This window comes from Rousettus aegyptiacus, unplaced genomic scaffold (assembly GCF_014176215.1).
Source record: "Rousettus aegyptiacus isolate mRouAeg1 unplaced genomic scaffold, mRouAeg1.p scaffold_m13_p_15, whole genome shotgun sequence".
NCBI classification, from domain to species: domain Eukaryota; kingdom Metazoa; phylum Chordata; class Mammalia; order Chiroptera; family Pteropodidae; genus Rousettus; species Rousettus aegyptiacus.
The window spans coordinates 10,369,602-10,384,465 of NW_023416290.1; the positions used below are offsets into that span (position 1 = coordinate 10,369,602).

At 42.4% G+C, this 14,864-nt stretch overlaps 2 protein-coding genes across 14 annotated transcripts in view; one reads left to right on the top strand and one right to left on the bottom strand.

Moving 5' to 3' along the window:
- The window catches only part of ARFGEF1 (ADP ribosylation factor guanine nucleotide exchange factor 1), a 96,596-nt gene extending 93,630 nt beyond the window's left edge, over positions 1-2,966 (top strand). For all 8 annotated transcript variants that reach the window (XM_016152903.2, XM_016152907.2, XM_016152905.2 and 5 more), the window contains one exon: positions 1,496-2,966. In XM_016152903.2, coding sequence (XP_016008389.1) covers positions 1,496-1,660 — 165 coding nt within the window. In that variant the 3' untranslated portion in view covers positions 1,661-2,966. The remainder of the gene's footprint in view (positions 1-1,495) is intronic.
- Positions 2,967-3,988: 1,022 nt separating this feature from the next.
- Positions 3,989-14,864, bottom strand: part of CSPP1 (centrosome and spindle pole associated protein 1) — a 141,718-nt gene continuing 130,842 nt past the window's right edge. For 5 of the 6 annotated variants that reach the window (XM_036233281.1, XM_036233283.1, XM_036233282.1 and 2 more), the window contains 4 exons: positions 12,423-12,483; positions 8,015-8,124; positions 6,583-6,721; positions 4,640-4,851 (listed from right to left, as the gene is read on the bottom strand). In XM_036233281.1, the coding sequence (XP_036089174.1) occupies positions 4,640-4,851; positions 6,583-6,721; positions 8,015-8,124; positions 12,423-12,483 (522 nt within the window). Of the gene's footprint in view, positions 4,852-6,582; positions 6,722-8,014; positions 8,125-12,422; positions 12,484-14,864 lie in introns of all 6 variants that reach the window. The other variant, XM_036233280.1, reaches the window with a different exon arrangement.

Below are 14,864 nucleotides of genomic sequence, written 5' to 3' on the forward strand. Positions count from 1 at the left end.
GCCCGTGGAATCCGGCCTCGCGTGTCTCGCCTGGCCAGCGTTGTGCCCACGTGGGAGGTGGGGGTGCCAGGTCGCTCTCTGCCAGACTCTCACCTCATTGGCCCTCAGCTTTCCCCTCCTTACCCCCTCTGCCTCTTATTGGTGATTCTGTGGAGGGTTCAAACGGGGAGGAAGTGGAACCCTGTAGGACACCTTGACAAGCCGCTGGGTGCCCCCCACATTGCACTTCCTGTTTTGACACCTGAAAATCTCCCCTTCCACCTGTGTTGGACTGCTGTCCGTCTAGCTCCCTGCCTCGCGCTCCGCCTCTCCCCGAGGCGCCAGGCCTCAGCCGGTCCTCTGGCCTGTTTACTGGTTCCATGTGACCCTGAGCCCCAAGTGAATGGGCTACAAACTCATATAGGGATTTTAAACCAGTAGAAATGAAATACATATTTAAGGTTTTTAAGAATACATATTTCACTCTTTTAAAAAATATAGCCTCTACGGCCATGCTACCCTGAACAAGTTTGATCTCGGAAGCTAAGCAGGGTCGGGCCTGGTTAGTACTTGGATGGGAAGCCACTTAGGAAGACAAGGTGCTGTAGGCGTAAAAAATAAAAAATAAGGGATTGTAAACTGACAAGGTCCTTGCAATTTGTGAGGCCAACCAAGGGTCGCGTCGCCTAAATACAAAAAAAAAAAGTGATGTAGAGCTCACTTGAAATGGGTTGCTGTGCTCCCTGAACAGGTTTAAAAATGCCTCGTCAGGCAGCCTGACATTTGCCAGTTTGGACCATGGTGGTGCATGGGACCCAGAGAGGCCACCTGATGCTGCCTGGTGCTGTATGGTTGTTCCTCCCAGGCCACATGGTCTGGGTCCACGTGCACGTCCCTCTGACTCTTGGGCCAGGTAAAGCTAGGAGAAGTGATCTAAGTGGCCGGGAAGGACGCCAAACCCCAGTCTGTCTCACTCAACAGTTTGCTTCTCGCCACACTGTGTCATACTGCTTTCTTGTACCCTGGGTGCAGAGGCAAACAGAAAACAAGACAGGCAAGTAGTTCAGAGATTAAGGAACTACAGCAAAGATAAAGTCAAAGCATATCAATTCAGCTGTAAATACGGAATGTATAATCTGTGCCTGGAAACTGTATAGTTTGTATTGCAATGTTAGGTAGAATTTCCCCTGAAAATTAAAACTTTATTAAAGATCATTTCAGTAACCCATTACATAGCTTATCAAAACACAGCTGTGGTTCCTGCTTGTATTATTAGCTGGGAAGAACAATGATAAATACTAGAAGTTTGTCTTAAGTTTGTCGAGGAAATGTAATGGAAAATGTTTTTCAAAATGTCTCAGCCTTTCAGTTCCATAATGAGTGCAGCCACTGCTTCATGCAGACACCTTTCCAGTCAGCGATCGGTGCTCACCCCGCAGTGATTCAGCTCTAAGGCAGTTTTAGGTTCTGTGGATTGGAATGCAAGCACTACTAACAAATTCATTTTTCCTCCCAGTTTAAAGCTCATGCATCCTTCTACTATCCTCTCTTATGTGAAATTATGCAATTTGACTTGATTCCTGAACTTCGCGCTGTTCTTAGAAGATTTTTTCTGCGAATCGGAGTCGTTTTTCAGATATCAAAACCGCCTGAACAGGAACTCGGAATCAACAAGCAATGATGGGAACTTAGTATTTTTCCGTTGGCGTTTACATCCCTCCGCTCTTTCAAAGGACCTTGGAGCTGAGGTTTCCTACCTGAAAAATTGTTTCTCTGAACTGCAGTGTCGAAAGGTTACTGGTAAAGATGCTTAGAACTAGAACTCAAACTTGCAACGCTCCAGACCCTTTCAGTAGTTGACGGATCCCATTTGTCCGCCATGCTGGGCTCCCGTCGAGCGGACAGCTCATGTCCACTGTCAGCTCATGCTCGCGTGTCCCTCCCGTCCTCCGCGGCAGGGAGAGCCCCGCATGTTTTTGGCAGGTGTGGAAGTGAAACTTACCCAAAGAACTATAGATGTAAAGATCTGAACTTCTGCAAGAAGTACAACTCAGGAGAGCTGTATTTTGAAGGATAAAATGTTTATAATTGGGGAGTGGGGGGAGAAGAAATTATTGTTCATGGTAAAGATATTTAGCAACTATGGTATTCTTATTCTGAAGATTTTTGCACACTCAGGCTATCTGAGATACTGGTAATCATCCTTCTGTGAAAATGTACAGAGATGCAGGTCTGTAATATAAAAATCTTAAACATTATATAGTTCTTCCTGCACTGTTTTATTTTATTTCTTTATTTTCTTATTCATTTGCTAAATATCTATAATATTTTGTCAGATGCACTAAACATTTGGGTTAACTTTCTGTCTTTTTTATTTTGTGGGGATTTTCGCTTTGCCCTTTTGGGGGTGGGGGTGGTAATTTTGAAGGTTTAAACATGCCCAGAAGCTGTTGTGGCTGACGCTTGTCACGATCAACAACAAAGGGTAGAAGATACCCCTACTGACATAACTACCTGTGACATACTTCTCTTAGGGCTTTCAAACATGAGCCATTAAAATAGAATGATCCTTCATGGACCGAAACTTGAATCACTGCAAAACGAATCTAGGTTGCTGTCACTTTCTTTTCTTTTGGTGGCGGGGCTTGATGTAGATTTTACTCTGTGTACAGAATTTAATGTTGAATATATTAAAATAACAAATCTGGCATGGTTTGGGGAGGTTAGATTTACTGGAAATGTATTCATACTGTGAATTGTGCTCTGATGGTTAAAAAAACAAACATGACAAGATTGTCAAGCATTCCGTATTAACAGTGGGTGTAGAAAATTTTTTCAGATGGATAAAATGTATATGGTACAGATGTAAAGTTTTCTATGTAAAAAATTCTGTACAACTTTCTGTACAATATTGATTCTCATCTGGCATATTCTAATCAGGTTATAGGTCAATAAAGTTTTTGGATTATTTCATCAGTGCAATCAAAGCAAAACCTGTTACACACAGCCCCATGTTTCATTGATTCTTTTCATTAAAAGCCAAACGAACAACTGAGGAAGGATATTTTCTGCCAGAACAACAGATTCAATATGCTTTAGTTCTGATACTTTTCAGTTGCTGGCATTATTCTCCCCCATGCTCTCCCTGCTTTGACCATACAGTATTCATAATATTTGTGTATTAATAACCCAAAATAAGGCTACACTACTTTAATAGTAAGAAAATACTAAAGTTCCCTTTGGGCAGTTGGCAGTAAGGCATTGTGTGTCCTAGGAGTCAGTTCAGGTTGTGTGATACAGTGGTACTGAAAAATGGACATGTTAAGATAATTTACTTTGAAGGTTGTGTTAAACGGGGTAAGTGTTCGGTCTTTGGTCTCACACCTCAGCAGTTACTGAACGATGCATTTGTCTGTCTACCGTATTTACTGCTCTCAAGACACAGTCCCCTGTTCAAGCCCAGCTGATACTGTAGCTGGGAGCCACCGTAACCGTCGGTCTGTCTGAGGTAAGTGTTTCAAATAACCTGGTGGTTGATTTTACGGTGTAGTGTCAGGACTCACCAGAGGCCTTCATCTTACTTTCAGATGAAGATATAAGAAAAATCTTTATAGTAAAATAATAGTTACATTAAAAAATGGAATGTCAAATTTACATGTCACTAAAATTCAAAGTATCAGGAATTTCACACCTGAGGTGAACTTGTCTGGCCTTGTCTGCCATTAGTTACATCAGTGGAAGCATGCAAGCAGCAGTTCCTGGGGTGTTCTCATCTTTCCTGGAGCTAGTGCTAAAGGCACTGAATAAGAATTACTTCCCAGAATTTAAATTAATTTTTCCTTTTTTAAAGGTACCTCTTATGGCGTGATTACAAAGACTGACTCACTCTAGGGGTCACGGAGGCGCAGCAAGGATTCCAGTCCCTGTTGACCCTGGGTGTTCCCGCCGCTCTTCAACTTCTAGAACACCTTGCTAGAAACCTCAATTCCAGTTAAACAGGAAATCGACATTGGTAATAAAAATAATTTATTTCTATCAAGAAATTTCTATCATATAAATTAGTAAACTTAATGCATGCCTTCATTGGCACAAAGGCAGAGACATAACGTAGTGAGTGCATGGCTCATGGGAACAAAACCAGTTACGATGATTCCCATCATTTATACTGAATCAGTAGCTATAAATGACATGGAAATAACTAGTACATTTGATTCATTACATCGCAAGTTCACAGCTACAACAAGTATTTACTAGTGAATTATTTTGAACAGCAGAAATAATAGCAAATATGTATATAATGGTTTCTGATTTTGCAGGACTGTTAAAGACACTTGGGTTTTATTCACCTTATCTTACAAGCAGAATTTATAATAATGCACATATGGTAGTTGATTCCAAGAGTTCATCACCACCCTAAAGTTATGGCAAAATTGTGCAAAAATAATTCTATAAAATCCTATATTATAAATTAATAATCATGTCCTTTTATTTATGTACATAATATACATTATATACATCGTCATGGAAAAAAAATACACCTATCCGCAGGTGGAACGTTAGTAACTTCTGGGCAGGGGACAAAGGAGCACATGTTATATTACAGGTTCGGATTTAACATTCCTTTCACCTTCAAGGCACTGCTGGGCCCAGCCCAGGTTTATTACCCGTGCGCGGTGGACAGGCCCTGCCAGCTGAAAGGGCCAGGTTTCCCAGGCGCCCGCGGCTGCTCCTGCCTCAGCTGCTCCGCCACGAACTGTTTCAGCGTTTCCGAGGTGCCCGGGCGGAGCCAGGGTTCCGTTGCTACGGAGTTTGATCTGTCGTCACCCACATGCTTCATGATGTCATCGGGGTCAACCAGTGAACTCTCATCGTCTAAAGGAGGTGAGAGAGACGTGAGTCAGGTGGGTGGCGGGCAGGTGCCCTGCTGTCTCACCCACCGCAGCTCTACGTTCTAAGCTGGGCTATTTCTAGAGGCAGGAAAGCAAACCCAGGAAGGGCGCTAGCTTTGTGAACCAAAAAGCCGTCAGCCGGAGGCGGCTGTGTGCGCCAGCACCCGGGAGCCCTGGGCACAGTGGAACGGGTGGCACCGGGTAAGCCGTCTCGTTTTGTGTCACCTTCAGGAGAACCTCAATAGCTGCCATGCAGTTTGTTTTTTAACTTAACAAGGTTCTGGAAATACTCTCAACCTACAGCAATGCCACGGGGAAATTTAGTCATTTTATGAAAACACTGGATGAGATGAAATTACATCCACTCTTACTAAGAGGCTGTTTTATGTTTTACTCCATTAAGGGGTAGCTTGTAGTCTGTTCCATTTTTTAATTGAATTGACTATCTAACTTCTATACCAGTATTTTACTTATTATTAGATATAATAATAGGAAAGTCTGTCTTCCTACCCTGTGATGTCAATTTCTTTTATTTTGTTAAATTACATCTCTTGGTCTGTGAAGGATTAGCCCGGCAAAGGGACCTGTACAATCAATTTAATAAGCAGTCAATCCACAGTGTACCAAAAAGCTCCTGTTTGAAAGGACAGTGTTAAAACAAAGTTTAGAAGTTAAAAACCTACTGAAAAAGATTCTTAAAATGCTCTATGGCCTTTCAATTTAATATATCCCTGTTAAATATAAATTCAACTTACTGGTTCTAAAAGAAAATGAAGAGGTAACTTCACAATACAGATGAAAAGAAAAGGCTTTTTAGCTAAAAAGAAAGCATTGCTTTCCCCTGTTCCACATTTTTCCAGGTCTATGAAAAGTACTGTTCCATCAATTTACCATGTTTGCTGGTATTTGATATGGAATTACCACCAGAACACATGACACCGTGACTGCTAGAGAGTGTTTGCAGACAGTTTTAACAATAAAGATAAGATCAAAAAATAGCTTAGGGAAATCCCTATTAGAAAATTATTGTAATGTAGCTTCCCAGATTAAAGAGAATGTTCCAAACATATCATTCCACTATTTGCTAAAACTAATAACAGGACTTATGTACTATAAAATTGTCCCATTATCCTAATAACTAATCAACATCAACATTAAAAAGGTCCAAGGCTGGCAGAGGAGCTCGCTGGTTGCCTAGGGAACCGTCCTGTCTGCCTGTGCTCGACCACTAAGCTCCACTTAAAGCAACGTGACAATGGAGGCCAACACAGAAGACTAAACTTTGGCTTATATGAACCTGAGGCTATTTTGCTGTGTCTACGGTTCAGAAAGCCACGTAAAAAGGTAAAATTTCTTTTTACTACAAATTCATAATATATGTGTTAATTTAAAGTTTTAATTTCTGCTAATCCCTCACTTTAGTAAGAGAAGTGTGACGCTGAGCATTTTCCCTGCTGAAAGCAAAGCCTGGACAAAATTATAAGCAAAAACTTTATCTATTTAGAATCCACTCAAAAAAGGGTACCCTCTCTGGTTCAAAGAATCTGATGCAAAATTAATCCTGACTCTGGTTTGTTGGGTAGCTACTTGTTCCAGGCCCTATAACTCAAAATTCATTCCATCTATCCCGCAGCCGTTAGTGACAGCTTCCATGTGAAGGAGGTTAAGAGTTCTTAGAGAATTTGCTAATAGTCCACTGAACTTAGCCATTTACCTGTATTAATAGGTTTACTCTGAAGTTCATTCAGTCTTCGCATTCGTTCCTCATTTCTCATTCTAATCTGATCAGTATTTATGCTGGATACAGATTTTAACGAGAGACCGTCTGGTGGAGCATTTGGACGACTGCTATCCTGTAGTTAGAAAACAGACCTTCAGAATGACCATAGCATAGGTTCAGAATGCAGCACTGAACCAAAACTGTTCTTGTCCTCAATAAATGTACAGTGATGAGGAAAATAAACAAAAACCTATAGCATTCACATTCTAATCCCTAGTGTTTGTCCACACAGGCTCAGCTGAAGGCACTGTAGTTGCGATAACATAAACGATGCCAGGCTGGAAAAAGGTCTGGCAGTTCCTCAAAATGCTACACAAAGTTAGCATAGAACGCAACAATCCTGCCTCCAGACAATAAACACGAGAGGAAAACATCAAAACACTTGTACATGAATGTTAAAAGCAGCACTTTTCCTAAGACAAAGTAGAAACCACCCCGATGTCCCAGTATTGAATGGCTAAACAAAAGTGGGATATTATTGAGCAATAAAAAGGAATCAAGTACTGACGTTATAATTTTGTGACCTTTCAAAAAAAACGAAGCCAGTCACAAATGACCATATGTTTTATGATCTCATTTATATGAGAAAAGCCAAACCTAGAGAGAAAGTAGCTTACGGTTGCTGGGGACCTACATGTTATCAAGTTACTGCCACCTGGTCCAGCTGTCCGTACAATCATGCTAACAACATGTTCGTCGTTTGTAGAGAGCTCCCTCCATACTTGACTCAGTGCTAAATGCTTGACATGTAACTATCTCCACATCGTGTAGAAGGAAACAGTTTACGAAGCTGCCCAAAGTTGTTACCCGACAAAGTAGTGACATTGTTAGGACGTACAGTAACGGCTCCAAGGCCTACACATTTTATTGGCTATACTATGAAATCATTTAAACATGTTCTGTGAAAAGGACATAAGTTTGAACAGCAACTTTCTTGTCTACATGACCTTGGGCAAGTTATAAGACCAAAATGATGGCTAAATAACAGGCTTAGGTGACTATAGGATGGGATGTAGCACGCTTTCTAGTAAGTGCTATCAGTTGCTTCTTGTACCTTCTCTGAAATCCATGTATTCTTCTGCAGGAGGAAGGAGGGAGGTTAGGGAGACGAACTAAGATTTACGGAGCAGAGATTCTATACCAGGCACTAGCCACCCTATGAGATGGGAAAATATTACTTCAAAGAAGCCAAGGCACTGAGTTCAGTGAGCCGCCCCAGCTATCTGGTGCTAGAGCCAAGATTCAGACCTATGTCCACCTCACTCCAAAGCAAGTGCTCCTTACTGGAGCACAACAACTTAGCATGGTGAGAACCCGGACCTCACTCTGATCTGGAAAGGAAAAAGAGGAAACACTGCATACGTACGAAGTCCAGGCCTTTCCGTTTGTCTCTCCTGCGCTCCCTCGCGGAGGGCAGCTGGGACCGCGGGAGGGGGGCGTCCTCTTCCAAGGTGGGATATGTCTCACCATAGGCACCTGCAAGGACCACACAAGGGGGAGGAAGGTTTAGACATCCCCCATTTTAAATCTTTTCAGTCAGTTAAAGATGGTGTTTACAATACAGAACTCGGAACCCACTATAAAGGTTCCAAGTTCAGTGATGTATATAGACTTGTGCAACCATCGCTATTATTTAGTTTTAGAACATTTCTCGCATCTCAAAAAGCTGCCTTGTGCTCACCGGCAGTCACTCCCTGTCCCCACCTGCCCAGCCCAGTGGAAACACTGAGCTGCTTTCATTCCCAAAGATTTTCTGAGGTCCTCTGTAGATGGAACTATACAGTTTAACGTATTGTCTTCCACTTAGCATGTGTCTGAGGTTCATCTGTTGTACATACAATCACATCTCCTTTTCCATTCATCCATCAATAGACACTTAGTTTGTTTCCATACCTTGGCTATTGTAAATAATGCTGCAATGGACATGGGGAACATAAATCTTTTTCAAATCTTTTCATATCTTTGCAAAATACCTAGAAGAGGGACTGTTGGATCATATGGTAATTCTACTCTTAATTTTTGAAGGAACCACCATACTTTCCATAGTGGCTACACCAATTTACATTCCCACCAACAGTGCATGAGGGCTGCCTTTTTCCCACATCTTCTCTAACACTTAATTCATTTTTTGTTTTTCATAATAGGCATTCTAACAGGTGTGAGGTAATCTTATTGTCATTTTGATATGTATTTCCTAATAATTACTGATGTTGAACATCTATTCATATACCTGCTGGCCACCTGTATGTCTTGGAAAAATATCTGTTCAGATTCTCTGCCTGTTTTTTAATCAGATTGCTTTTCAGTTGAGTTGTATCAGTTCTTTATATATTTTTAATATTAACCCTGTATCAGAAGTATCATTTTCAAATACCTTCTCATTCAGTGGCTGCTTTTTTGTTTTGATGATGGTTTCTTCTGATGTGCAGAATTTTCAGGCTGATGTAGTTTCACTTATTTTTGCTTTCGTTTTTCTTGTACTTGGAGTCAGATTCACAAAAACGTCACTGAGACCAATGTCTGGAAGCTTAGTGCCTGTGTTTGCCTTAATGGATTTTGCTGTTTCAGGTCTTGCATTGGTCTTTAATCCATTCTGAGTTAACGTCTGCATGTGGTATCAGATGGTCCAGTTTCACTGCTTTGCATGCAGCTTTCCAGTTTTCCCAGCAGCACTTACCTGAGAGACTGCAGATTCTTAGCTCTTTTGCTGTGAATTATTCACCTGCATGTGTGCAGGTTTACTCCTGGGCTCTCAATCTGTTCAACTGGTCTTGTCTGTTTTTCTGCCAATACCATATACTGTTGTGGTTACTATAGCTGTATAGTATAGTTTAAAATCAAGGAGTGTATTATCTCCAGCTCCGTTCTTTTTTATCCCGCATGATTGCTTTGGCAATTCGGAATATTTAATGGTTGCATTCAAACATTAGGATTATTCTATTTCTGTGAACAATGCCATTTGAATTTTGATAGGGATTGCGCTGAATATGTAGATTGTTAAAGTGTCCACACTGCCTGAAGCAACATTATTTCTTCCAGTACATGAGCAAAGACTGGCATTCCTTTTTTGGCATAGTCTTCAATTTCTTTCAACAATGTCTGCCTTTCACCTCCTTGGTTAAATTTATTCCTTGGTATTTTATTCTTTTTGTTGAGGTTATAAATAGGATTGTTTTCTTCATTTCTCTTTCCGGTAGTTCATTCTTATGGTATGTAGAAACACAACAGACTTTTGAATGTTGTTTTTCTATTCTGCAACTTTACTATATTATTCTCTTTTTTTTTAATGGAGTCTTTAGGGTGTTTTACATATAAAATCATGTTACCCACAATATTGACAGTTTTACTTCTTCCGTTCCATATGGATGCCTTTCACTTCTTGCCTAGGTGCTCTGGCTAGAATTTCCAGTACTGCGTTGTACACGAGTGGTAGCAGTGGGCATCCTTGTCTTGTTCCTGGTATTAAGAAAACCTTTTTTGCCACTGAGTATAATGTTAGTAATGGGTTTGTCATATATGGCCTTTATTATATTGAGGTGCTTTCCTTCCATACTCATCTTGACAGCTTTAATCATAAATGGATGTTGTATCTTGTCAAATGCTTTTTCTGCATCTGTTGATACAATCATATGATTTTCATCCCTCATAACACCACATTAACAAAATGAGGAATAAAAATCATGATCGTATCACGGTGATTGATATGCGATGTTAAACCATCCTTCCATCCTGGAGATAGTCCCACTTAATCGTGGCGTGTGGTCCTTCAACGTACTGTATTTGATTTGCTGCCGTCTTGTTGAGGACCTCTGCATGCATGTTCCTCGGAGATACTGCCCTGTGCTTTTCTTCTTTGTGTGTTGTCCTGGCCTAGTTTCGGTTTCAGGGTGATGATGTTCTCTTGTGAAATGCATTTTCTCCTCAATTTTTTGGAAGAGTTTCAGAAAGATAGGTATTAAATCTTCTTTGAATGCTTAGAATTCCTGAGTAAATCTATCTCGTCCTGGACTTTTGTTTCTGGGAGGTTTTTGATTACCATTTCAATTTCCTTACTAGTGATTAGTGCAATGTTCAGGTTTTCTAATTCTTCATGTTTCAGTCTTGGATGTTTGTATGCCTCTAAGAATTTGTCCATTTCTTCTAGGTTATCCAATTTTGTGACATATAGCCTTACCGAGTATTCTTTTATAGTCTTTTGTATTTGTGCTCTCCATTATAACTCGTCTTTCATTTCTGATTGTCATTTTTCCTGAGTCTAGCTAAAGGTTTGTCAATTTTGTTTATCTCTTCAAAGTAGAAGGTCTTCATTTTACTAATGCTTTACTTCCATTTTAATTTTTATTATTTCCTTCCTTCTATTGACTTTGGCCTTCATCTCTTCTGTTTTCTCTAGTTCTTTAAGCTGTAGTGTTAGATTGTTTGAAATTGTTCTTGTTTCTTAAGGCAGGACTGTGTTGCTATAAACTGCCCTCTTTGTACAACTTTTGCTGCATCCCCAAAATTTTGTTATTTTTTTTTTTCATTTGTCTCTACGTATCTTACTTCTTTACTGACCCAAGAGTTGTTCAGTAGCACGTTGTTTAATCTCCACATATCTGTGATTTTTCCAGCTTGCTGGTAGTTTCATAGCATTGTGGTATGGGTGAAGGTCAGGTGTGGGGGAGCCCGGTTCCCAGTCCGCCGCACTGCTACCTTGTTCCCTGTGGCAGCTGGTGCTGCTGTCTTGTAGCCAGGAGGCCATAGACACATCTCTGCTGCCGCTCTCAGGCTCCAGTGCAATCCAGGGGGCGGGGGGATTCTCAGGCACCGAAGCTGCTTCTGCCCCTCCTTTTCTTGCTTTCTTGCATTAGCTAGGACTTCCGTATCAGTGCTGAGAAGCTTGTGCCACGCATGGGGCCACTTAGCAAGAGGTACAGGGCGTGCCTAGGCCAGCTATGCTTGTTTGAAATTTGTGGATCTTTTGAGAGATTTTAGGAAAGTCCATAGCCTAAGCTGCTTGTGAGCAGCAACCACTGGAAGACACTCTGGCTGGGCATGTGAGTGGAGTGGGGGTCTCTGATTCACCAAGGCCACCAGCGTTCCTTCAGTTAAAGGAACAATGGCACCTGCCAGTGCTTTAGTCCCAAAGAGAGCGGCCCTGCCTCTCTGACCCTCACCCTGAGTTAGTCAATACAGTTGCTCCCATCTGTCTCTGGTGCCTTTTGAGCTGTTTCGCCTCCAAACCTAGGGCAGGTGAGTTTGAGTGAGTCCAGGCACAAGCCCTTTCTCACTCAGACACACTCCCCACTGGTGTTCACAGCCAAGTGGTATGGGGACCCCTTCCCAGCCCTGGTGCCCCAGGTTGGGAAGCTCGGTGTGGGGCGGAGACCCATCATTTCTCAGGGTGGACCTGATCCTTAACTGCCACGCCCTGGGTGCGGAGCGAGCCTGCTCCCCACCCACCCCTTCTGCCAGTCTGTCGCGGCTGCTTTATATACTGTCAGGACTTCCGTTCACCTAGTCCTCAGGCGGTTCTCAGGGATGGCTCTGTAACTTAGCTGTCCTTCTGATGTGAGTATGGGAGGGAGGAGGCGAGCACAGCTTTTACCTATCTTGTCCGGAAGTCTCTCCTATGACTTTTAAAGTCCATGTTATTCTGATTTTGAAAACTTTGTAAGTCATGTTTGATGATTATTCACTAAATTAGTAAAACTGTGTTCCTTTTTTTTTTTTTATCACCTTGCCCAACAGAATAAAGTACCAATTTTGTAAATATGAAAAACAAATATACTCACCAATAAATGCACTGTCAGATTCCAATAATGAATTTTTCAAGTCGTTAGTGTCATCTCTGGGCTAAAAGAAACAACATTTGTATGAAGAGGCACAAGTTTCCATACTGTTCTCAAAATTAGCAAAAAAGAATGAGAAGTGGTAGCACTGGCTTCTACCCTCCTACACTACTTTTCAGATGCTCTGAACACGCAGGAACAACCCCTGGTAAGCATCACATTACCACTGATGAAAACAGAAGACGATGAAGCAGCGAACCCAACTAAACGTTCAAACTCTGTAACCAATGCTGAGCCTTTCGTCTTTCCATGCAGCCGCAGCGTGCACCTGCCGCGCCCCCCGGGCCAGGAACCGGACGGCCGGGATGAGGAAGCGCTTCTGCTCTGGAGTACAGCGTGGTCCTCAGGGAGAGCGAGAGGCGTACCCCCAACTGCCAGCCCTACGTGACAGCAGTGCCACAGAGGCACAGCACAGACAGAAGGACACAGCGTACGGTAAAAGAGTAATGGTAGGGCTGGGCTTGTAAGGAGCTTTCAAAACCCAGGTAACTTAAATTTACATAAAAAGGACTTCATAGTAGAGGATAAGATCCAGTCACATGCTGGAAGGAGCCTCGAGTTACCGAGCGGCACTAGGGTGTCAGGAGGCCCCAGCAGGGAAACACATTCCACTGATGTGGCGCAGATCAGAACGTCCTTGGTCACTGAATTTAAATCTCCTTTTCAGCAGCCACTGGCTCTACTTCTGCTTCCTGGCTTCACCACACTGGCATCTGTATTTACCAAGCGCTGGGCCCCAGCTGTCCTCAGCACTGCACGTGGTGCCGACCTGCTGCACCCTAGTGCCTCCCGTAACTGCAAAGAGCGCCGGACGCTCCCCGGCAACCTCCCCCAGATTCATGTGTTCTCCGTATAATCCAGTTTCTAAGAAAATGAGGGACCCCAAATTTATTAGCTTTTTTGTTAACGGCCAAGATGAACTATTGGCTTATGCCGAGTTAGTTTCTACTCAACAAAATATGGTACTATTAGTCTAGGATTTTAACCAATCTCTTAGATGTTAAGCTTCATATCTTTTCACTGAGAAACGTGGTTGCCACAGACACTTACCTGCAGGTCACCCAGAACAGGTGGCAGTACGTCTCAGGCCACATAGTACGGGGACAAGGAGGGCCTCTAGAGTCCAGGCTGGGTTCAAACTGGCATTAGTGCTTACCATGTGACCATGAGCTAGCATGCTCCTCTGATGTAAACAAGGATAAGCACACTTGGTTGTGAACTCAGAAATAAATGCACCTCACACAGGTACAGAGTGTGCTGTAATAGCTGTTAGCAGCACTGTTATCACTGTCGGGTCAACACCAGGCACAAACAGCTACCGGCTGGTAAGCTAGCGGAGCCTGACTTTAATAATCTGAAAATGGCGACAGTACGACCTGTATCATTAGTGTGTGTGAAGATTAAATCTGTTGCCAACCTTGACCTTTTAGCCTTGAACTGTCTTGTATCTGTCTGCTTATTGCCTCCGGCTGTTTGTCTAACAGGCGTCTGAAACCGACCACGTCTAAAACCAAGTTCCTGATTTTCTCCCCACCCTACATCAGTTCCTGTTCTCCACCTCTCCTGCTGTTTAGCAGCTCCAAACACCTCAAAGCCCATCCATCTCCGCCGCCGAAGCCCCGAGCAGGTCTCCTTTCAGAACCAATGGGACACTTTCGCCGTCCCTCTTACCTAGATGCCAGCAGTAGCTTCTTGGCCCTGTCTATTCTCGATAAATAGTAGTCAGTGCTCATGTTAAAACATGAAACTAATCATGTCACTCCTCTGCTCGATAACTCCAAAAGCGTCTTAACACATTCACCGTGTAAAAGGCAAAACCATATGATAGCCCGTGAGGCTCTGCTCGTCTCCTCCCTCTTACCTGTTTTTCATTTCAGTCTTCGCACAGGTGTCACCTCCTTGGGATAAGAATGACACCTGTACCTGGCTTATTTTCTTCGTAGGCCTCACCACTACTTGTATTATGACTCCTACTGACAGCAACACCTACACTACACTCAATATGTTATCTCATTTAATTCTCACAACCCTTGAGCTATTTCTTACTAGTTTAATAAACATTTAATTAGATTATTACATGCTAGGCCTGCCCTATGTACCTTGAAAATATTAAAGACCTGAATCTTCACGGCCGCCCTCAGAGGCAAGTGCTGTTACAGTGTTTCACAGACCAGAAAGCTCAGTCACAGAAGACGGAACTTGCCTGACTCACACCGCTGAAAACAAACTTGGACGGCCTAGCTCTAGAGTCTTGTTCTTAGCCATTATGACGTGCTTTCTCTAATACATCTCTAGCTACCCAATGTAGTGATGAGATAGATTTAAAACCTACCTTATTTCAATTTTTCTGAAAGTTCAAAACTGAAATACTCACTATCCCCCAAA